The 23,829-nt window shown below is 55.3% G+C and overlaps 2 protein-coding genes across 6 annotated transcripts in view; one reads left to right on the forward strand and one right to left on the reverse strand.

Moving 5' to 3' along the window:
- NOS2 (nitric oxide synthase 2) overlaps positions 1-5,977 on the forward strand; it is a 38,531-nt gene extending 32,554 nt beyond the window's left edge. For all 3 annotated transcript variants that reach the window (XM_007183911.2, XM_028166891.2, XM_057536694.1), the window contains 5 exons: positions 995-1,082; positions 1,534-1,655; positions 1,972-2,120; positions 3,093-3,287; positions 4,215-5,977. In XM_007183911.2, coding sequence (XP_007183973.2) covers positions 995-1,082; positions 1,534-1,655; positions 1,972-2,120; positions 3,093-3,287; positions 4,215-4,334 — 674 coding nt within the window. In that variant the 3' untranslated portion in view covers positions 4,335-5,977. The remainder of the gene's footprint in view (positions 1-994; positions 1,083-1,533; positions 1,656-1,971; positions 2,121-3,092; positions 3,288-4,214) is intronic.
- A 140-nt stretch (positions 5,978-6,117) lies between these two features.
- On the reverse strand, positions 6,118-23,829 carry LGALS9 (galectin 9). 3 transcript variants are annotated; one of them, XM_007183909.2, is made up of 11 exons: positions 23,734-23,829; positions 17,432-17,523; positions 14,578-14,779; positions 13,630-13,740; positions 12,170-12,265; positions 10,511-10,546; positions 9,911-9,961; positions 9,209-9,250; positions 8,653-8,741; positions 8,393-8,555; positions 6,118-6,597 (listed from the first exon to the last, which is right to left on the reverse strand). In XM_007183909.2, exons 1-11 carry the CDS (start codon positions 23,770-23,772, stop codon positions 6,451-6,453), a joined length of 1,068 nt encoding a protein of 355 aa, XP_007183971.1. In that variant the 5' UTR covers positions 23,773-23,829; the 3' UTR covers positions 6,118-6,450. The 3 variants fall into 3 exon arrangements, with proteins under 3 accessions (XP_007183971.1, XP_007183972.1, XP_028022694.1); XM_007183910.2 differs by lacking the exon at positions 12,170-12,265; XM_028166893.2 differs by lacking the exons at positions 8,393-8,555; positions 12,170-12,265 and having other exon boundaries at positions 6,519-6,597.

Raw genomic sequence — 23,829 nt, forward strand, 5'->3', positions numbered from 1 at the left:
GACAGTTGTCATTGTTTAGGTGCTAAGAAGGATAGTGCAGGGTGCTGTGAGGGCAGAGGATGGGGGATGGGCTAACATACACGGGGAGGCCCCAAACCTTGTCCAGCTGGGCTTGGCTCCTCCACTGGATGAAACATGCCCCTGCCCTCTCTCCGTAACTGAGCATTGCCTGGGTTGACAAAGCTGGGGAGCTGGTTCACACCTCAGAGCCCTTTGTGCTCTGAGAAGCACAGTCACACAGTTCCTGAAAACTGGGCAGAGACTCTCTTTGCTCTGCTAGAGAACATCTGCAGAGGCCAAGTCTCAACCCTCAGACCAGGAGAGGGGAGGCAGGCACATCCTGTGAGAGCAACGTTCCACCCAGAGGAGAACCAGCGGGACTTCTCGAGTTGGTTGAAGGTCCCCTCAAATGCTGGGCCACTGGGAAGGGAACCTGGGGTTTCCACAAGCCCAGGAGGGGCCACTGGGGGAGACAGAGATGGAAGAGCAGACCGGAAGGCTCAGCAGCTTATCCGTCACCCAGGGTTCCTACCAGCAAGGGCTGTACTCCTGAAGACACTGCGAGGAAGTGACTGTGGTCACCCTGAGGGGCCACTTTGTGCTACTGTCATCAGAGCTAAGTGATGGTCTGGGAGGGTCCCTGGAGAAACTCTTGGAAGGAGCATCGGAGTAGGAGTTAGGGAAGCTGCGCTGTGACCTGATTCTACTGCTACCCGAGTGACCTTGTACAAGTCACCTTCCCTCTCTGGGACTCAGTTTCTGCAGTGGCACAAGGAGAGCCTTGCACACTCTCTGAGTCCCTTTCAGCTTTTGCCAACTCTGGGCGAATAGAGGGTGGAACTCAGAACCAGGAGAAAAACATTCCCTTGATTAAAGCCTGCAGAGTGCCTGAGCGGGCAGTTCAGGGAGGTGCGTCAGTGTGGGAGGAGCCACTGAGAAGGTTCACGCAGGGGTGGGAGGGACGATGCTATTCAGGTGTGCGCTGTCCTTGCAGACGGCCAGGGTCTCCTGCACCACGGCGTCTGCAGCACATGGCTCAGCAACCTGAAGCCCCAGGACCTGGTGCCCTGCTTTGTGCGAAGGTAAGCACCCCCTCCACTGTGTCCATCACGGGACCACTGGCCCTGGGGAGTACTGGGTTGAAAGGGAGGAATCTGGGGTTTAGATGCCACTCTGGGCCCCTTGGCCCGTAAAGAAGGCACTAGGGTCACACTGGGCCTCTCTGTTCTAACCCCCTGAGGTAGAGCATGGCCAAGTCTCTAGCAGGGACAGAGGTGGCAGCGGTGTTGGGGCCCAGAGGACAATGAGGCTCAGCCTTTTTCAGAGGGACCCCAGGGCAAGGTGATGGTGCTCCTGGACCGGGGACATGAAACAGCCCGCAGGACGTGGGAAATCAACTTTGAGCTCGTTGTCTTCTCCACCCCGCAACACTACCGCCCCTGGCCACATCCCCAGCTCCCCAGCCCCTGTCCTGCGTGTGCATCCGACCCAGGGTGTCTGAGGACGGGGCCTCTTTCCTTCTGTCCCCTTCAGTGCCAGCGGCTTCCAGCTCCCCGAGGACCCCTCCCACCCTTGCATCCTCATCGGGCCTGGCACGGGCATCGCCCCCTTCCGCAGTTTCTGGCAGCAGCGGCTGCATGATGCCGAGCACAATGGTACAGCTGGAGGGTTTTTGGGGGTGCGGAGGGGGTACCAGGTGGTGCCCAGCACCTGCCTGGGAGTAGAACTGAAGCTGTAGCCACCCCGCAGATGTTTCCTGGCCCCTCTCCCAAGTTTGCCTCAGCCTGTATGGACAAAGGATGTGAATGCCCTGGGCCTCAGTTTCCTCATCTGTAAAGTGGGGACAGTACTAGATAGCAGGTGGGGATGAAATGGGATTCTAGTTGGGTGCACAGCTCTGCAGGCCTTGAAGCATGTCCCGCCCGCCCTCTGGTGGCCACCCTGGTAACTGCAGCCTGCTGGGTCTTGCAGGTCTCCAGAGTGGCCGCATGACCCTGGTGTTTGGGTGCCGCCACCCAGATGAGGACCACATCTACCGGGAGGAGATGTTGGAGATGACCCGGAAGGGGGTGCTGCATGAGGTGCACACAGCCTATTCTCGCCTGCCTGACCAGCCCAAGGTAAATGCTGCAGCTGCCCGTGCAGTGGGTGGAGCCTTAAAAGCACAGGCTATGGTGGGTGCCTGGCTCCCCACAAGCCCCTCACTTCTCTGAGCCTTCACCTCCTCAGCTCTAAAATGGAGGCGATTATACAGTCACCAGAGTGGCGCTGTGAAGCGATTATGTTCACTCTTCCAGGAGAAGAGACGGGCCCTGAGACGTTCAGCGCTGTCAGAGTCACATGTGGGTCAACCCCCAGTGCCCAGCCTGCTGAAGGTCCTCCCCCGGCATGTACAGCTGTCGGGGGGAGAGGTGGTCCAGGTCGGCTTCACGCTCGAGCACAGCAAGGCTGGGGGGCAGCCGCTGCTCCCGGCACGGCCCGCTGGCCGGCTCTGCTGTGCCGGGGAGTTCTTTGCCCCATGAGCCCGGGGAGTCGGAAAAGACTGTTGGCTCAGCCTTTGTGAACTGATCCCATTGGGCTCCTCCCAGACCTGGTACTCCGTGCCCAGTGCCAGGGTCACTGGGCATCTTGTGTGGAGCAAGAGCAGAGAGTCCCCACTTGACTCCAGGACTTCTGTGTAGCTGGGGAGCCCTGCTCTGAATTACAGGGGGATCTCAAGGACAGAGATTCCCTTTTCTGGGGTGTAGGCAGGTGGGCCTCAGAGCTCCGGGCAGGGTAAGTGGCTTGATTGATGCCTCTTTGAGGCACGGTGAATTCAGAGCAAATCAGGGAGCCCCACTAGAGAGTCAGCTCCTCCAGGGCATGGCTGTGGCCAGCGTTCGCCTCTCCAGCCCCAGCCCAGGCCTGGGCCGGGCAGGGCACCAGTGCACCTCCTCATCCCGAGCCTGGTCCCCGTGCAGGGCCCTGGCCAGGAGGGTGCTCACCCCGCCGCCCCTCGTACCTCCTCCTCACCTCCCCGTGGCCAGCAGGCCTGACCGCAGCCTTCGCCCCCAGCAGTGGGGGCCTGGACCCACCACCTCCTCTGGTTTCAGGTCTACGTTCAAGACATCCTGCGGCAGCAGCTGGCGGACGAGGTGCTCCGCGTGCTCCACGAGGAGCGAGGCCACCTCTATGTCTGCGGGGACGTGCGCATGGCCCGGGATGTGGCCCGCACCCTGAAGCAGCTGGTGGCCACCGCGCTGAGCCTAACTGAGGAGCAGGTGGAGGACTACTTCTTCCAGCTTAAGGTAGGGCCGCTGCTGTGTGGGCTCGGGCCGCAGGTCAAGGACACGGGCCAGGGAGCCAGGGCCAGGGGAGTCAGGCTCAGAACAGTCTGGGCTCAGAGGAATCCTAGAGGTGGCGGGAGGTCAGAGCTGGTCGGGCTGTTAGAAGGCCTAACTGTACATCCTGGTCTGGTTGCTCAGCTAAACAAAGGCAAACATGTTGATTTTTTTTTTTTTAAGCAGATATTCATTTTTAATTATTTATTTATTTATTTATTTATTTTTGGCTATGTTGGGTCTTCGTTTCTGTGTGAGGGCTTTCTCCAGTTGCGGCAAGCGGGGGCCACTCTTCACTGCGGTGCGCAGGCCTCTCACTATCGTGGCCTCTCTTGTTGCGCAGCACAGGCTCCAGGCGCGCAGGCTCAGTAGTTGTGGCGCACGGGCTTAGTTGCTCCGTGGCCTGTGGGATCTTCCCAGACCAGGGCTCGAACCCGTGTCCCCTGCATCGGCAGGCAGATTCTCAACCACTGCGCCACCAGGGAAGCCCCCATGTTGATTTCTCTACAAGACTCTCAGGGCCCCTGACAGGCTGCTGTGCATCGTGGCACTTTAAGACTGGAGAAAGTACACGGCATTTCCCAACCATATTTATCTCAGAGCTCACATTTCCTGGAGCACCTTGTAGGACAAGCACTGGACAGGCTTTAGCATCCATCATAAAGCTTGGGGAGATGCTTTGGTGGTCCACGCCAGAGCAGGTGTTCATGAGAGTTACATAGTCTGAGATTCAAGAATAATCTAAGCATGACAGTTGAGAAGGAAAATGGCTCATGTGTGTAGGTGTGATGGGGAAGCAGGGGGACCCCTGGGGCTTGTCCCAGCTTGGACCTGATGAGTGAGCGGTGGCTACGCCAACAGACCTGACACCTTGGTCTCTGTTTTCCCTTAAAGAGCCAGAAGCGCTATCATGAAGATATCTTTGGTGCTGTATTTCCCTATGAGGTGAAAACGGATGGGGCAGCGGAGCTGCCCAGCAATACCAGAGCTCCAAGCGCCCACAGGAGAAGTTAAAGCTGCCACCATAGAATTTAAGGATGACGCCAACTCTCGATTTTCTGAGGTCACAGAACTGGGGATATTGGAGGGAGATTATATCCCCAAGCCTCACATCTTATTTCCCCATATCCTTCCCTCTCAAACCCTTTACTTGACCTGCTACCAGTAGCAGCCTGGACTGAGTGAGCCCCTTCCCGGGGTGATGGAGAGATGGGCCTCCCTGGTCCCTTGGAGACTAAATCTGCAGTGCCAGGCCTGGCCAGTGGGTGAGAAGGATGGAACTTCCTTGATTGCACCACTTGGGTGACCACCAGGAGGCGCTGTCACGTCACTCCGTATTTAGCTGCCCATGTACAGTTATTTATGCCTCTGTATGTAAAAAAACAAACCCCAGTCTGCCTCTTGAGCCTTCCTTGTATGACTCCTTGATGGAGATATTTATACGAAATGCATTTTATTTTAACCACATTGTATGTGTGTGTGGGTGTTTTGTAGGGAAAGCAGCCTTAAGCTCTACAGAGTTGGGGGCTGGGGGGTGCCACAGCCTGGACAAAAATCCCCCACAAAGGGACATATCAGCTTGGCCCCATTGCTCCTCTGAAATGCCCACCGGGTATGGGGACAGCACACGGAGTTCTGTGCACATCTGAAGACCCGTGATAGGGATGAGGAAGCACAGGCCAGCCGGCGGGCATGAGCTGCATCTCACACAGGAGGCGTCTCACATGGGGCGTGGCAGGGGTGCGAGGCTGCCAAGTCTTTAGCGAAGGCCTAGACCACAGCCCGGTCTTAGGCAGTCGCCGCCTTTTGCTCTGGGGCTGCCTGTTTCGTGAAAGTGTGGCCAGTAATGATTTGGGCCCTGGGTGACAGCACAGGTGAGGCTGGGCCGCACGTCAAGGACGTGGCAGTGAGGGAAGGACATACATCTTTCACGGGGAAGGCTTCTCAAGGGACTGAGCCCGGTGAGAACAAGGAAAGAACTCAGCCAGGGGCTAAGTGAGGGTTTGGCAAAATCTGGCTCCCAGCTTGGGTCGGGCCTCTGTCTCACTGGCTCCCCGGCCCACTTCTCCCCTCCACCACTCCTGCTCGGGTGGGGTAGTGGGGAGAAAGGGGCATGCGACCTCAGTGTCCCAGCGACGCATCTGCACAACAGTCCCCTAGACCAGTGCCTCTCACACTCCGGCGTGCAGCAGACCACCTGGGATCTTGTCACGTCGCAGACGCTGAGGAGGTCCGAGGCAGGGCCCGGGATTCACGCTCCCAGGTGCTGCTGGCACTGCTGGTCTGAGGATGCCCTGATCCCCACCCTGGTTCCCGAGGACAGGATTCTTGGAGCTAGCAGGATGCGCTGGCATCATGGGGACACAGAGGTGGTCCCCATGCCCTGGCTCAGTGACTGGCAGAACCTCGCACACTGAATCTCTTTCTCCCACGCACACCCTGACCCCCGACACCAGGGGACCCACAGCAGAAGCGCACAAACAGGCCTCTCTTCCGAGTCGGCTTCTCGGGAGCCCAGCCCAGCCCTTGGCCCATCTCAGAAGCATGGGGACATTTCCTGGGTTCACCTCCGTCACCAAGCTTCCTGCGTCAGCCATGCCTGTCCAAGAAGCCTGAGCTTTCTCCCACACGCTTGTGGGGTTCGTGGAGGACCCACGGGGAGCAGGCCCAGATGTCAGGAACCACCCCCTGATCAAAGTGAGCCCGTGCTCTCTCCTCCCTCTTCCCTCGGCCTGGACCTCCCCAATTCCAGAGACTCCAGAAGGTCTCCACACTCAGTTAATAAACCACGATCATCCCAGGCACACGTGCCGACAAGCATTGTTCTTTCTTTATTCGAAGGACACTGGGAAAGGGGAGAACCCCTGCTGAGAAGGCTCCTGCCCGTTGGTGGGGACCAGTGGGGCGTCATCAGGCTAGCTTTCCGGGAGGACGAGAGGTTAAAGACTGGAGGAAGGGGAGGGGCCGAGGATACCGCCTCCCGCGTGGAGTGACAGCTAGCGGCTTGGGACAAGGTGGACGTGGCCAGAAGCAGAGCCAGCCAAGGACGTGGTCTCTCCAGCAAAGCCCCAGATGCGGTGCAGGTGGGGGTGATGGGCAGAGCCAGACGGCAGCCCAAGGCAGGGCTGGCCTATGTCTGCACGTAGGTCAGCTGGATGTCGCCCCCCACCTCCAGGCTGTTGATGGCGGGCAGGTTCTTCAGGCGGTGGTAGTATTCACACAGGTGCTGGCCATCCACAGCCAACTTGAGGAAGGAGGCTTCACACATGATCCACACCTGGATGAGAGGCCCCAGCATCTGTACCCCGCCTAGACTGTCCTCAAAGCTGAAGGCAGCCTCACGTCTCCCTCCCTCCTTCCCACCTTCCTCAAACATTAGTTAAGCAAGACCCACACCTGCATTCGAGCCACACCGAAGGATTCACTCTTCCCCGAACACGCCTCATGCTCTCCTTCCCTGTGCTTTTACATATTCTGTTCCTCCCCCCAGAATGCCCTTCCCCCCGTGCTCCCCGCTCTGCACACCTTGTCTGCGTGGATCACTGCTACTCCCCCTTCAGGACTCACCCTCCTGCAGCCAGCCTTCCCGGCCTTTCCCCACCTCCTGAGCCCCTCCTAGCCGAGTCAGGCGCCCCCTCAGGCTGTGTCCCCCACCCCTATCCTCACCCTCTAGCTGGACCCTGAGCCTCTAGGGACACAAATGCTGGCCTGTGTCATCCATGCCCCTAGGACCCGGCACACAGGAGTGCTCGGCGCCTGCACTCCTGCTGCGGCAGCCTCCTAACTTGTCTCTTCCACCCCGACATTCTCCCAGGGGCAGTGGCAGCACAGCTGTTAAAATACCATCGTCCCCATCACATAGCTAACACCAGCAGCAGAGTCACTGCGCACCGGGCACTGTCCTAAGCGTGTCACAAACTCGATTTCATTTCCTTCTTCCATCTCTGTGAGATCAATATTACTAGCAGTCCCATATTTTAGATAAGGGAACTGAGGCACAGAGCTGTTAAGTCACTTGCTCAAGGTCACACAGCTATCAAAGTATATTGCTCTCTGGCTTGAAACACACCAACACCCTGGACTAAGATCCACAATCCATGGCCCAAAAGGCCCTACGTCGGTCATTTTCAACCCTGGGTGAGGAGTATTAGGGCATATTTAAAAATACGGGTGTCCAGGCTCATCCTCTCGTGGGCCTGGGGTGGAGCCAGGCATTGCTTTTTCTTTTTCAAGCTCTCAGGTGATTTGAGTATGTAGTCAGGGTCGAGAACCCAGCTCTGTGTCATCCAGGCCTCCAGCAGTGCCACCCGCCACCTCCCCACCCTCACTCTCCCAGAAGCCCCGGTCCTCCTGCTTCCTAGACAGGCCACGACCATGACCCTCTGCCTCGGCGATGATATCAGCTCCCTCTGCTGCCCCTTAGATTTTTTGCAAGGTGGGCTCCTCCTACCACTGAGGTCCCGCCTGTGCTGGGGCCTCCTCCAAGGTCTGCCCCCGCCTAAGGAAGCATGGCCCCTGCCCGGGGCTCACTTATTTCTTATTCTACTTTGCCCTCTGCATAGTACCCGTTGCTATTCTGCAGCAATCTGTCCATACATTTGTTTCCTTGTTCCTCCCCCACCTTGATTGTAAACTCCATGGGGGCAGGACCTGGACCGTCTGTTTCCTAATTGTCCCCCCAGTACCTGGGGTACTTGCTGCTCAAAGTGGGCCTGGATGAAATAGCTGATAAATGACTGTTGCATGAATGAGTGAGTGAGTGAATGAATGACACCTCATTCTTGAGTTCGATTGGGCACTGATGGGCTGTGTGACCTTAGCAAGTAGCCTGCACGTGTGAGTGAGTCTCCTCATCTGTAACATCAGGTAGCACCTGCCACCTGCCTTATGTGGGACACAACAGTAAAATGATAATAGCAGTAATTTGGTGAACACTTTCTCTTCTTCTGGGCCCAGTCCTCACCCCAGAGGCATCAGCTCCTGCCTCGATCAAGGTGCCCCCAGATGACCTCCACCCGCTGCCCCACCTGCCCCTTGAGAGCCCCTCCCAGCTCGGGGCTGCAGCATCTCACCGAGAAGCTCTGGCCTCGGAAGAAGGGCATCTGTCGGGACAGGCTTCGCTCCTCAGACCCCCAGCAGCTGTTGATTTGCGTGTTGCGGACCACGGCATCCTCGTCGAAGCGGGGGTTCAGGTGGAAGGCGATGTCTCTCCCGGAGCACAGGTTGATGTAGAACCTGGGGATGGGCCGCTCCCATGGACTCTCTGCCCCGAGCCGGGGGAATGGCCAGAATGACCTTGGGGTGTCTCTTCTCCCCAGGAACCCTGGCTTACCTCTGAGCATTGGACAGGACGGTACCCGACACCGTGATGCTCTTGGAGGGGTACAGCCCACCGGGGATAGAGGTGAAGAAAGGTATCGGCTGTGGGGAGGAGGGGGCAGGTCAGACAGCAGCAGCCAGAGCAGCCGCCGCTGCAAGAGAAACTTCATGTCAACTTCTGTGCGTTTGGACTGTCAGTCGACAATTTAACTGTGCCTGTATCTTCAAGAAAGAACTCCATGGTATCTTTACTTGGCTCAGTAAATGGCAAAGGAAAACTTTCCCGCATTCCTCAAATTAATGGGCATTTACTATCATGAAAAGAGCTTTGGTTGGACGCAAAGGATGCTTGGGCTGAGAAGGGAAGACCGTATAATATGCTCATGGAGAAAGGACGATTTTCAAGGTGAAAGCCCCTTTCCTAAGTCTTCTAAGTTACCTGGAAGTTTCCAGAACTTCAGTTTACTAAAGGACTGCTTTTCATTTTGTAAGCTGCCCTCCCCTCTCCCCCTACCCCAACCCTGCACAACACAAAGCAGACCTCCATCCCTCCCAGAGAAACCACTTACATAGGTTGGGTTGGGATATGCCATGGGTGGGATCATGGGATTCTGTTGAAAAGAGATCGGGCAATTCAGTACGGGAGTGCGCGCATGCGCGCACGCGCGCGCACACACACACACACACACACACACACGCCCTCGAACGTTCTAGAGGGGATGCTCCAGTGGGAGACTGAGGTCGTGGGGCTTCAGGCCTTGGATTCTCCCAGTCACCTTCCTTCCCATGTCAGCCTTGGCAGGACTCCTGCCGTGTTCCTGGATCCCATCATGGTCACCTGCCCCTCAACCCCTCCAGGGGCAGCCCCACTGACTCCAGGCCCCCCGTGTGCTTTGCACTGGCAGGAGGAGGAGGAGAGGCAGCCTAAGCCTGTGATCAGCAGTGACATCCTGGGGGCTTGTCCTCAGGATGGAGGGTCTCATAGATACCGGGACCACTGCACTCCCCTCTCAGGGACAGAAGGACCAGTTTTCCTGTTGGTCCCTAGGGGACCTATTTCTTGGGTCATTGGGTAAATCCAGCCTGATCCAGAATCTCTACTGTCCCACGGAGAGTTTTACGTGCGTTTCTCCTAAGCAGAGGGCCCAGCCCCAAATGTCCCCACCTTCCTTGCTAAACTGCTTTCTTCCTGACTCTGGGCCTAGAGAATTCACTCCTTGGGAAAGGGGCACGTGGTGGGGCTGTGAGCTGACCAGGGCGTTCAGACTTACAGGGAACATCTGTCCAGGGGTGCTCTGCACGGTGTGGATGATGGTCTGAGTCTGGAAGAAAGAAACCCCATTTTAACCGGCTCTCACCGGTGTGAAGACGGCCACCGGCCACCAGAGGGCACCACTTAACACCCTCCTCTTAGGTGAGGTCATCTTGAGCTTGTAACCAGCCCAATCATCCTGACCAGACGCCCCGAAACTGGCAGGTAGAGGTGTTTCTTCTCTGGAGAAGAAACATGGTTGCATTTGTGGCCTGCATCTTTCTTCTCAGGGGAATGTCTCTAGCACAGCCTCGCTTTGCAGAAGGAAGAAGTGAACGTGGGGCCTTGGTGTCCTGTGTCTGCCCACGGAGTGGCAGGGCCTTGAGCAAACCAGCGGCCACTGGGGCTCCTTCCCGATTCATCAGGGCCAGCCACCCCTCCCCCCCTCCCCCGAACTCCCTCGCACCATCACCACCCCAGCCAGGCAGATGGCCCAAGGGTCTGGCCTTGGCGGCCTAGCCTCCAACGGGAGAGGCTCCATGCTTGGCTCCGCCTCCTCCTTTTAACCCACAGGAAAAGCCGGCGTGAAGAGATTCCGAAGAGAGAGCAAGACACTTACGATGGGAGCCGAGCTGGCCGGCCAGATCCCTGGAGGCTGAAGGGGATGAGAAACCAAAATGGTGGTTAACACTGGTGTCACACGAGAGTAACGTGGCGGCAGAAGCTGTGGCAAGAAAGGCCCCCTCACACGCAGCCTCCCTCCTGAGCCTTCTGGGCGCCCATCTTCTCACCCACCATGCCGGGTACACTATGGTTATGCAATGGGGTTGGGGTGGAGGAGGGGGAACGTTCCCATTGGCTCCTTCAGAAGGAGAGGTGGATATGTCTGATACAGACCGTTTAGCTCCCCTTAGCTCCCAGAGGCAAAGCCATTACTCCCGGTGCTATATTCCACCCATAAGGTGAAAACTTGCATTGGCTGAAGGCCTGCTGGGTGCCAGGCTCTGGCTTCAAGACCTTACAGTGAGGGAGGCATCCTTGCCTCCTATTTCGCTGGTGAGGCAACTAGTCTCAGAAAGATCAGGCAACTTGCCCAAGCTCACCCAGGTAACAAGAGATAAAATCCAAATGGTACCCAGTTCTGCTGATTGTATCCGCCACACCCTGTCCTCCCCAGGCCAGGGCCAAAGGCGGGCTGCCCTGCAAAGGCTCCCTGCAGCTCCATCAGTCCTGTGTCCGCATGGCAGGAGGCAGGTGCCCCAGCTGCACCGTGCTGGGCCCGGGAAGGCTGGGCAGAGAGACAGCCCTCCTCCCAGTCCCCACTGCTCAGGTGGCCAAAGAAAGGGCCAGGCCCTGCTCCCCTTCCTGTCCGGGACCCTGCCTTCACCCGGCAGACTGTTCCTCTTGAAAACCTATTCCACATTCATTAACTGAGTCCCTACTGCATGCCAGGCACTGTGCAAAATGCTAGGGATACACAAATAAACCACCTACAATCCCAGCCCACAAAGGGCCCGGTGGGTGTAGGGAAGGAGGGAGGAGAGTGATGAGGAGACACACATAAACACAGTTATAGCAGGACGTGGTGACTGGTGTAGCACAGACATGTCCAAAGTCTGTGGTGACCCAGGAGGGCATCCAGTGATCTACTCCAGGGACGGTGCTCCAGAGGAGTGACACTTAGCCGAGCTGTGAAGGGCCACTCGGGATTGGCTGGGGGTGGGTGGCAAAGGGTGCTTTCAGCACTGGGATAGCATGTGCAGAAAGCACGGTGGCCTGAGAGAGCCCCAAATGAGCAGTGGGGGCTGCGTGAACTTCCTGGGTGAGGGATGAGGCCGGGAGGGAGGCTGGGGCAAGACTGGGGAGGATTCTGCAGGTCCTGCTGTCTGGACTTTATCTAGAGGGACTTGGGGCCTTTAGGACTTTAAAGCAGGGGGAGGACGTGATCAGAGTTGTGCATAGGAAGGTCACCGTGGTGGGTGAGTGGGCCGTGGGGAACTAGGCCGTGGTCGGGGTGTTGAGGGGGCAGATGGCCTGGACCACGGCAGTGGCTTTGGGAAGAGAGGCACTGGTGCCCTGGAGAGATAATGAGAGGAAGGCAGAGCCAAGGACACCCCCAGCTCCCCAGCTCTGGGCCCGGGGGTGTGGATGGCGGCAGGGAACCTTTGGGCATGACAGGGCCTGGAGACCCTGGCTGGCCTGCTGGCTGGACCAGCGTCTCGGACGCTCTGTCCTTCCTGCTGACAGCTCAGCCGCCCCAGGCCTCCACTGAACTCACTTTCGGTTTGCGCCCCTTGGGCTTGGGTGGGAAACAGGCAGCCTGGGAGCACTGCACCGTGGAGAAGGCGGGCTGGATGAGAGCTGCGCCAGTGTTCTGTTAAAACAAAAGGTGCCATGGGGTGAAGAGAAGCATTAACGGAGCCAAGGAAGAGGGGAAAAGCAGGGGCCAGGCAAGAGGGAGACAGACAGGCAAGCAGGGGGAGCTGGGGTGTCCAGGACGGGCAGAGGGAAGCTTAGGCTCCAGGGAGTGACGGCAGGCTGGTCGTCTCTCTCTCCACCTCCATCTCTCTCTCCTCTCTCCCCAACCCCACAGGGGGAGTTCGGGAGGGAAGGAGTATGAGAGATGAGGACCAAAGAGAAAGGGCCTCATATTTATCAAGGGCCTGCTGTGTGCCTTCCCATCTCAGGGTACACACTCAAATACCAAAGTGGTGCTGACAGCTCCCAGCCAGCGGCCTGGGGCCCTGCAGAATGTGGGCCCAGCATACCCCAATCTTTCCAGTTTTCACAAAAAGCCAGAAATCCAGATTACCGTGTGCTATCACCTGACCTTTTTTTTTTTTTCTAAACTGTGGTGAAATGCACATAAAATTGACCATCTTAACTATTTTTAAGTGGAAGATCCCACATGCCGTGGAGCAACTAAGCCCATGCGCCACAACTACTGAGCCTGTGCCCTAGAGCCTGCGAGCCACAACTACTGAAGCCCACGTGCCACAACTACTGAAGCCCACGTGCCACAACTACTGAAGCCCATGTGCCACAACTACTGAAGCCCGCGTGCCTAGCACCCATGCTCTAGAGCCCCGCTCAACGCAATTAGAGAAGGCCCACGCGCAGCAACAAAGACCCAACACAGCCATTACTTACTTACTTACTTAATTAATTAAAACAAAACAAAACAAAACAAAAAACTTCTGCTGACCTTTTAGATGCTGGTAACACATTCAAAAATTTTAAAGCACAGAGAGGGTCAAATAGACCCAAGTGTGGCCCATGCAGGCTATTCTGTGACCTCTGATGTGTATCGCCTCATTGAACTCACACAGGGACCTCTGGGGTGGCAGAGACCCTGCTCCTTCCACAGGTGAGGAAACAGAGGCTGGGAGAGGCGAAGTCACTTGTCTAAGATCCCCCAGCCGATGAGAATGGCAGAGCTGGAGATTTGAGCTAGTTTCAGTTTGATTCCCAAGCCTCAGGTCTTTCTAGAACCACACGGCCTCCTAACCAGGGTGGGAATGACAGAGATGAGTGGCCAAGGAGCCCGGGAGACTGAAGCAGGTGTCCCAGACAGAGACAGCGACACAAGGACAGGACGGGGGAGCCAGAGGTGTGTCCCCAGAGCCACCTGGAAAGGAGACTGGCTGGCAATTTTGGGCCCACGCAGCAGGGCCTGGGCACAATGGACCGGGCCCTGCACCCAGCCCCTGGGGGCGGGTGCCGGGTGGACAGTCTGACCTGAAAGCTGATGTAGGACAGCTGCACAGCGCCCGTGACACAGATGGCGTTGACACGGTGGAAGGGCACGCGGTGTGCGTACTGCGTGAAGAGGTTCTTATTCACCATCACCTGCCGAGATGAGTGCATGTTGCAGGAGGGGGTCCCTGGCCAGGTGGGAACTCACCCAAGCTTCTGGGACCCCTGCTCTAGAAGTTTAGACCTGTGTCTAGTTTTCACATCCATCCCCTGTAAGTCGGGGGCATCAGCCTTCAGAGCTGTGCCAGTTACAGGAACATGCTTGTGATCCAAAGTGCATCCGGACACAATCCTTACGTGGCTCTGGTTGTTGGCTTTTTAGTTCTTACGGTTGTCTGCTTATTGCAGTAGGTTTGTCTTTCTAATCTTAGGTCACCTGGGGTGTTACTGAAATATGCATACAAAGGTTCGTGGGGAGCAGAGGAGAGGTGACGTCAGGTTGCATGGTGAGGGGTTGGGAACATCCATGTTCACACAGAGGGGCACAGACACAGATGTACTCACCCCCCCACCCCGTCTCCCCAAGCCCAGAGACACTGCTCTGCTTGCAAAAGCAGTTTGCAATGCCCTGCAAAACTAAGCCATTAATAACACCTGGATAAAGCCTGCAACAATGTAACAAAAACAAATGCTACCAGGGACCTGGAGTGGAAGACCGGCAGAGGAACAGAAATAATTTGGACTTTAAAGACCCAGGAGGCCAAAAAGCACCATGGTGACTTATCTAGTGCTTATTTCCGGAGTCAAAGAAGCAACAAGTGCACTTGTAGATGCAGGTGAAGGTGTGTAAGGAGACTGCATCCTTACAAGGAAATGGTCCTCTTCTCTGTACAAAGGTGTTGCTCACGTGACTATTTAAATGCTATTCACCGTGCCTGATCAGGCTGGGGGACAGACAGCCGAAGGGAAGAGAGGAGAGTTCCTGCTCACCTTGAACTCCGAGCTCTGTACCAGGAAGCAGAGCTCAAAGGGACACCCTCTCTGGAAGGGCATTTGCATCTTCCTTTCCTCAGGCCCCCAGCTTCCTTTCTGCTTCGTGTTGCAGACCACATACCCGCCGTCTTCAAAGCGAGGGTTGAAGTGGAAGGCAATGTCATTGTCACTGTAGCCGCTCTGAAAGTTCACAGCAAACCTAGGCCGAGGGAAATCAGACAGGGCTCTCGGTATCCTGGTTTACTGCCAAGGGTGGGAACAGGAGGGTCTCACGCCTTTGACTGACATCCATCTGGGATCCTGCCTACAACCTGCGTGGCTGGTTTGTACCCATCCTTAGTTGTTGCCATCTTTTTTGCTCACCTAATTTGCACTTAGTATGTTTTTGTGCAGTTACCACATTTTGCCCTTACAGTGTGATTTTCTAAAAATAAGTAGAAAATGGGTAAAGAAATTTGTATCCAAGACGGAAGCTGAGAAATGTGCCTAGGAGTGAGAACCTTTTGTGCCAAGTGGTCGCTCGTTGGAGGCCAGCCCACATCTGCTCACTTGAGAGAGAAGAGGACAAACGGAAAGAACACGTGACATTGATGGGACACCTACAGAGACGGTGTCTAAAGGGGAGGCATAGAATAAACACTAGCCCTCCGGGCGTGGGGACCTCAGTGTGCGCGTCTGTCCCCCTGTAGAGGTTGGCGTGTGTCCACCTGACCTGAGTGAGGTCAGCAGGCCTGGACCCAGACCCCAGCTCTGCACTGTTTGTCATTTGCAATGACCCCGCACCTCGCTACCCTCAAGCTGCCGCATCCGGGAAAGGGGGTGACTGCCTTCCTTCGAGGATGATTAACAAGGCGGCCAGGGGAAGCCCCCAAGCAAGCAACTCTTTGTTCCCATCTCTCCTCGGAGGAAGCCCCTCGCCATCCCAACTTCCTTTGGGTACAGCCTTGACTGTAAGGTGAGGACAGAAACAAAAGAATCTTCCGAGGGACCTGGCTCACAAAGTGGGCGCAATAAATGTTTGTTCTGCCTCTTCCCAGACGGAGCTCGCTCGTGTCCCTAAACCAAGTTCCAGTCTGAGGTTCTGAGGGTCCGCCTTCCCTGAATTCAGCACCAGTGAGGTTTGCAGCCTGCCTCTCGGGGTCACTTTGGTCTCCCCAACAAACACACAGCAGTCAGAGAGCATGCCTCGCTCCCACGTCATGCCCCACAGAGCCAGGCACTGCCCTGCACCCAAGCGTGGCCCTCGATGGACAGAGCCCCTACCTGCAGAGCCCCGCCACTTTTTTTTTTTTTTTTGGCCGCACAGCAGCTTGCAGGATCTTAGTTCCCCAACCAGGGATCAAGCCTGTGCCCCCTGCAGTGGAAGTGTGGAGTTCTGACCACTGGACCGCCAGGGCAGCCCCCAGAGCCTGTTCTCTTTCTCGGTTAAGGGGGGTGGGTTCTGGACGCCGTCCTCAACATCGGAGCTCTCTGTGAACCCTCAGCCAGCGGGGCCTGCGGGAAACTGGCGTGGGCCTGAGCCCAGCCGCCCTCGCTCTGGGAATACCGAAGGGAAAGGAAGCTCCAAGTGACTCTGGAATGAGAAAATCTAAGTCTCTATTCCTCTTAAAGTGGAGAATAGTGTTTCTGAAATACCTCTGGGTGTAGTTTTCCCTTTGCGGTCCTCCAGCTTCATTCCTGTGTTCCTTTGAAAATTCCTGCCCCAGGGAAGGGAGAGAGCAAAAGCTCCCATCGGAAGGGGGACCCTCGGAGGTAGGGAGAGATTCTATTAGACAGGGTGGGAGTAGAAAGCCCTCCTGCGCTGGGAGAAAGGGTAGGCAGAGGAAGGGGGAGAGAGAAAGCAATGGAAGTTCAGAGTCGAGGTCTGGGACTCCCATGCTGGCAGAGTTTTGGGGGATCTGGGTGCCTCACTTCCCTCCGAGTCCCCTGGGGGCACTCAGGGCTCTCAAAGTCCCATGGTCAGTGTGTCCGTGTCCACCTGGAGGGGAAGCAATGGCAGAGGAAGTCATCTAGAATCTAGATGCAGGGGTAGGGCTGGGCCTGGGAGGGGCCTAAAGGAATCCAGAAGGTCCCCGGGCCCCATGCAAAGTGATGAGAGGAAACGTAGGGGCAGAAGCCAGCTGGGATTGGGACAGAGAGGCTTCTGAGAGAGGGCCACGTGTCCAGAGGGGCCTCCGTGGGCACTGTGGACCTCAGGGTGCAGCCCACGTGGACCCCACCGAAACTGGGCACGGGTCCCAGGCCTCCGAGCCACCCGGACCTCAGCAGAGGTCAGGGCTGCGTGAGCATCCGAGGACCCTCTTGCCTCTGAGAATACGTGCAGGCTCTTCTCCTGGGAAGCCCCCTCGGGAACTAGGAGGAGCGCTGGAAACAGCGCTAAGATATTTATTTTTTGAATTGACTTAGCATTTTCCGGGAAAGAGCTTGAAACCGAAAGAGACCAAATTACAACTTTGATGGCAAGTTTAACTATTTCCACGTCAGACCAAGGGAGGGCTCCGAAGTAGATGAGGGCAGCTACAGGAAATGAAGGAAGGTGATGTTTCTGCAACTCTGGGTCACAGCATACAGTGTTCAGTCCTGGAACTTCTGCCTCTAGGCTGGCCTGCTTCCCTCCTTAGACTGGGAGCTCCCATTATCCCCTCCCCCGTCTTTGGGGAGTCTGGTTAATGGTGCCCTGGGTGCTACTGGCAGATGGCAGGAGAGCCGTGCATTGTTGGCAGGGGCCGGGCCCTTCTCATCCCCTGAGCCAGGTGCGGGCAGCTCGGAGGATGCTGGGTGGACCAACCTGAGCTGAGAGCGCCCTGGCTTGCTCAGGGGCGAGGCTGAGAGAAACAACGATTCCAGGTACCTGTTTCCGTTGGAATATATAACGGTCCCATTGATGGTGATCTGAAGTCCGTCCTGGAGACCCCCTTGGATTATCCCAGTGAACGGAATGGCCTGCAGGGAGGAGACGGTGGTCAGTGGGCTGGCCTGCTTCTCTCCATCCCCTTCAGCACTTGCTGGGGGCTGGCCTGGGTGTCGGGCACTGGGCTAGGGGCCAGGTGCAGCTGTGAACAGGACAGAGAGAGGCTCCGCCCCACGGGCCTTCCAGGCCTGCAGTGAGGAAGTTACACAGACATTCTGAGGTTGTGAGAAGGAGATCCCTCTGGCTCTGAGAGGATGTGTCAGGGACAGTGTGGCAGCTGCCAAGAGGAAGAAGTGGCATGTCCACAGCCCTGAGATGGGAAGGAACCAGGGGAGTGAGGAGGGGGCTGCTGGACCCCAGGCCAGGTTCTTAGCAAAGTCCCCCGGCTGGGGACTCAGGGGGCCCAAGGGACCAAAGAGACCCACCAACCTGTTCTCGAGGATAAACCCTCTGCTCACCTGAGCAGGCCAAGAAGAAGGCATCCTCCCCTCTCCTGCCCATCCCACCCCGAGAACAACGGTGACCATGACCTTTGCCCTCCACCGCCTCAGAAAGTGCCTCTTCCCAGGCGCTCTCTGCAGCCGCGGGGCAGCCCCTCTTCTACTCCTGCTCCTGGGCTCCCATTCCTTCCCCCAGGTCCTTGGCATCCTCCAAAGTCCTAATGTGACATCTCCACCCCTCCTGGGCCCCATCACCTTGTCACGTTCTCTTTCCTGAGCCTCTTTAAAGGATCCATGGTTATGGTGAGGGATGCCTCATTTTAGAGCCAGGCATACTCCAGATTTAAATCCTAATTTGGCTGCTTGTTACCTTAGCAGCCTTGGGAAGTTTATTTAACTTCTCTTTGCCTCAATTTCCTCATCTGTGAAACAGGGATAAATCCCACCTTCTGAGTGAGATTGATGATTGAGTGACAAAAAGTCTGTGGAAGAGACTGGTACATGGTAGGTTATCTCTCTACTGCCCCTCTGCTTCCTTCCACCTGGGTCTCTCTAATCAAAATTCCTAAATTGCTTATGTCTCAGCTTTCAAAGCTTCGTTCCTGAATGCCTTTTATCTAATGTGGTTCTACAAACTGCCTTAAACACAGTTCTATCTCCTAGTCAATTTTCACATTTTTCAAGTTGTTCAAGTCTTTTCTACCTTTTCCTTTAAGTCAATTCCTTACAAAAATTAAATGTGTGGGAAGAGATATGGGGACATATGTATAAGTATAACGGATTCACTTTGTTATAAAGCAGAAACTAACACACCATTGTAAAGCAATTATACTCCAATAAAGATGTTAAAAAAAAAAATTTTAAATGAGTACAGGAGCCAGGCAGGTGATGTGTATAGGTGAGCTGCCAGGTAGGGTACAATAGGGATTGGTAGGGACTGAGGCAAAGTAGACATCATCTTCCTTATCTAAAGAGGCAGTGTCCACTCAGCTGTAACCAGTGATTACCATCCAGGTCCAGTGTTGGCAGAGCTTCCAAGTCTTTAGGAGAAGACCAAAATCTGGAATTTTTTTTCTGTAAAACTTTCTAATTTCCGGGGGAAAAATCCTTTAAAAAGGATTGTAGAAGAGTTCCTTTGTTATAGAGACATATAATGAAATATTTGCAATGAAATGATATATCTAGATTTGCTTCAAAATCATCCAGGAGTGCAAAGGGAAGTAGAGCTGGGTAGAGAGGAAGCAAGACAGGTCGTGAGTTGAAACTGAATGACGGGTATGTGTTGTTTATGATACTATTCTCTCTAAATTTAAAAATTTTCTTTAGCAATGAGTTAAAATAAACACTCTACAAGCAAACAAAAAACACCCACCAGCCCAGTTCAGTCCTAGCCTATGTCCTTGAGCTGTACAGCCACTCAGAATCCAGAGAAACCCCTCCTAACTCACGTGCACAGCTCGCCCTGGGAGATAACCTGTAACGCCAGGATCCCGTTCAGACAGACTCTGCTCTCCATGGACCTTTGGGAAAGGTGTCTTTTGCGGCACCTCAGGTTAGGTCTGAACTCTGCCATTAAATACTTTGGTGACCTTAAGCACATCATGGCTTCTCTACATCTCTGAGATCTTTCTGTTGTTTCTGTCCGTGCCAGTGATTTTGAAGAAGTAGAATCAGCCTGACACAGTTATAGACCAGCAGGCCATACTTCCTGGAAAAAGAATCCCCTCATTTGTTTGTTGAAGCCTGAAATTCTCTTAAGAGCCTTTCACACCATCATGACAGACAGGGCTTAAAATGCATACTCCTGGCAAGTATGGGCCCTTACCTTAAGCATATTCACACTAAGGTATAAAGAACTGAAAGCAGAGTGTGTTGGGATGGGGTCATCAGGGCACAGAAGGAAGGCAGGATGGAGGAAGCCATGTGTAGATAATGGGGGCGGGCAGTACAGGTTAATCTTAAGGAAGGATTTCCCCAAAAAAAGTTTTGTGAGATTTTGTTGTCTTAAATGGTGCCCTCAAATTCTGAAACACAAGATTATTTCAAATTGAGTAGAATACTAAAGGCAAGATTATCCACTGCCGCATTATAATTGCAAAAAATTGGAAAGAGCCCAAAAGTCCACCAAGAAGAAAATGGTGAAATTAATTATGTTATTTCCATACAGTGGATTCTATGGCGGCTTAACAAGAAGAGAAGAGGAAGAAGGGGACTCTTTGAGAACTGATACGGAATGATGCCACACATATTATTTTTAAAATGGGTTGGGGAGGCTATATACATATATTTACTTACCATGAACAAAACATTTCTGGAAGGATTCAAAGAAACTGCTAACACTGGTTGACTCCAAGGAGGGTATGGTAGACTGAATGATTACCACCCTCCCCTCTGCCCCACCAAAAATGTCTACATTCTAATCCCTGGAAGTTGTGAATATGTTGCTTTACACGGCAAAAGGGATTTTGCATATGTGATTAGGTTGAGGATCTTGAGATGTAGAGGTTATCCTGGATTATCCCGGTGGGCCCAGTGTAGTCACAGGGTCCTCAAAGAGGGAGGCAGAAGAGGAGAATTGGTAGTAGGAGATGTGACAACAGAAGCAAGAAGCTGCTGGCTTTAAAGGAGGAGGAAGGGGCCACAAGCCAACACAAGCAGGCAGCCTCTGGAAGCTGGAAAAGGCAAGGAAACATTCTCGGACATCCCTGGTGGCGCAGTGGTTAAGAATCCGCCAGCCAATGCAGGGGACATGGGTTCCATCCCTGGTCTGGGAAGATCCCACATGCTGCGGAGCAACTAAGCCCGTGCGCCGCAACTACTGAGCCCACGTGCCACAACTACTGAAGCCTGCGTGCTCTAGGGCCTGTGCTCCACAACAAGAGAAGCCACTGCAATGAGAAGCCCATGCACTGCAACGAAGAGTAGCCCCCAGCTCACAGCAACTAGAGAAAGCCCACGCGCAGCAACAAAGACCCAATGCAGCCAAAAAAATAAAAAGTAGAAAATAAAAAATAAAATGGAACAACCACTAAAAAAAAAAAAAAAAAGAAAATATTTGAGATTCAACATTTGCAGAAAAAAAATAAAAAGGAAACATTCTCCCCTGAAGCCTCCAGAAGGAAATAGCCTTGCTGACACTTTGATTTTAGAGTTCTGACCTCCAGAACTGTAAGAGAATAAATTTGTATTGTTTTAAGCCTGGCTGGCCAAGGACCCCTCCGTGCATGTATGTGTGTATGTGTGTGTGTGTGACCTTAGCAGGAAACAGCAGCACCTGCTTTTGCTTTGTATGACTTAGGAGGATGGATTTTTATGCTGGATTTATGGTCCCACAGCTTGGGCTCGCCTCCCAGCTCCTTGTGCTGGCAGCTCTGATGTTGAACAAGTCATTTGACCTGCCTGCACCCCAATTCCCTCCTCAGAACAGTGAGACAATAGCATTGCCAGCCTGGCAGTGTGCTTAAGAGGATTAGGTGAAAGGCTAAGTGGAAAGCCCTTGGCTGGAAGGCCTTGACAATGGCAGCTGTCTGCATGAGGATGACTTAAACTTTCTGCTGGGTCAGAACTCGCTCTCAGCTCTGGGCTGTGCCTGGAGGCTGAGGATTTTTTCCTCCTCTTCCTATCCAGTCCGGAAAGCAGAGTCAGGCCCTACAGGCCAGAGGGTGGGCAGCCCTCTTCTGGAGGCCCAGTGTCACAGAGGCCACCAGCCACAGCTGGCACAGGGGGTCACCCAGAGCGGGCAGCTTTTAGCCAAAGGGCACTGCTGCCCTTCTGGTGGCCAACCTTGCCCGTCTGTGTTATCTTCTTATCCTCACAACAACCCCGGTCATTATTAGTGCCACATTTACAGATGAGGAAACAGGCACAGGAAGGCTGCATAACTTGCCCAAAGCCACACAGCCGGGCTTGAACCCCAGCACCCATGCTTTTAACCACCACACGGTCTGCTTCTCACGATGAAGCCCAGAGCACCCTCGCTCCTGGCTTACCGAGTGCTCCCCTGGGCCAAACAGCGAGTCCTGTCCTGACTGTGACACCAGCTGCCCTCCTGGCCCTCTGGGGGCTGGGCCAGATGAGGCCGGCGGGGCGTGGGCGCGGAATGGGGGGGGCTCCAGAGGCAGGTCCTGGAGGCGTGGCCTCCTCAGCAGACAGGCCAGGCAGATGACCTTCCCACTGCACTTCGGAGGAAGTGAGGTCCCAGGTACTCAGGTCAATGGGTGGCCTGGGAGAGGGTGGCTACGCGGGCTGGACGGCTATCCGGGTGCCTGTGAGGGCTGCACCCAGCCTCTTTCCGGTCTGGACTTCCAAGCCCCTGTTTTGACTCTCTGCTGCCATAGAAGGAGTTTCCTTCTGATTTGAAATCTTTGCCTTTTGAATCCAAGGATTAAAAAGTAACAACACGTCACCAGAATAATAAAACGTCAGGGCCTGGAAGGGGCTGTGGGTCGCCCATCTGATGGAGCAAGAGACCCAGGTGACACGTTCTGACCCCGAGGCCGCGGTGGAGGCACCCACCGGGCGGCCCAGCTTCCTCCAGCCCCACCCTGGGAGCCCTCACGAGGTGGACGGAGGGGCACTGGACACTGCCCAGAGCAAACAGGCCACGCCGGGGCCCCTGCAGAGGTGGGTTCGGCCTGTTTGCCCCCCAGCAGCTCCCCACACCTATTTCCGCCCACCCCCGCTCCCCACGAAGGGCTCCGTCAGCCCACCTGCTGGCCTCTTGGGAAGCGGAGGCCGGAGAGGCTCCTACTGCAGGGCCCTGCCCAGGACACAGCGACCACAGAAACCTCCTGGGCCTGGGCTGCCGCCTGCCGGCCTACGTCCTCCCCCAGTGTTCTCCCTGGACCACCTCCTTCCTCTGGGGCAGGGGGGAAATCAAGACACCTCCCTCCTCGGCCACTTACCATCTGGGGACATTTGACAAATGGCTTCCACCTCTCTGAGCCTCAGTTTTCCATGTGTGGCATGGGGATGATGAGGGTTTAAAAAGGCCGCCAGCTACAGGGGCTCCCCAGAGAAGGCAAAAAGGCACAGAAGGCAGCCCTTTGCGCCCCACAAATCAGGGGCAGCCCCGCTCCCCCGCTAACTCCTGAGATGGTCCCTCTCAGACACCCTTGACCCACGCTGCCTTGTTCACTCACCCCTCAGGGAGCAGACACCTCCTTGGGAGCCCTTCCCTGCTGCCCCCAGACTCGTAACAATTCTAAACACTTCCAGAGCGCCCACAGTGGGCCAGACACCATTCAAGCTCTCCTGACGTGCTGCGTCACTTAATCCTTACCCCCACCTCGGCAGTGACTTAAGGATTATCCCCATTATACAGATGCAGAAATGGAGGCCCAGAGAGGTAAAGTAACTTGCTTGAGGTCACCCAGCTAGTAAATGGCTGACCCCAGAGAGGCCATCTTCAAAGTAAATGCCCTTCACTGCCGTGCTGGGTTGTTAATCTCCCCAGAAGCCCTGTTTACTACTCCCTTCAAGCAAAAAAAGCCATCACTTTTCTAGTTGTTACTTAGGCCCTTCTTTCCCCCACTGAGCACCTAGAACAGGAGAGGCACCCGGAAGAGCTCAGTAAACGATTGTCAGACGCACAAATCCTGGGATGCTCACCCCCTCCAGCCCTGAACAGCACCAGGGAGACGGGCACGGAGCAGAAGTTGTGTCAGGGCTGCCCCAGCTGGCCTTTCTGCCCTTGTGGTGTTCTCTTTGGGATGCCTCCCCCCTCCACCTGCAAGAGCTGCTTCCTCAGAGCCCCACAGCTGTTTCCCCCTGGCTGAGGCTACCCACAGCCCCGGAACTCACTGGGCTCAGGTAGGGAGGCTGGGCGCCGCCGAAGGCCATCTCTCCACCGCCTCTGTGGCCGCTGCCACTTTGCACACTGACAGGGCAGTCCTCTGC

This window comes from Balaenoptera acutorostrata, chromosome 20, assembly GCF_949987535.1.
Source record: "Balaenoptera acutorostrata chromosome 20, mBalAcu1.1, whole genome shotgun sequence".
In the NCBI taxonomy this organism is placed as follows: Eukaryota; Metazoa; Chordata; class Mammalia; order Artiodactyla; family Balaenopteridae; genus Balaenoptera; species Balaenoptera acutorostrata.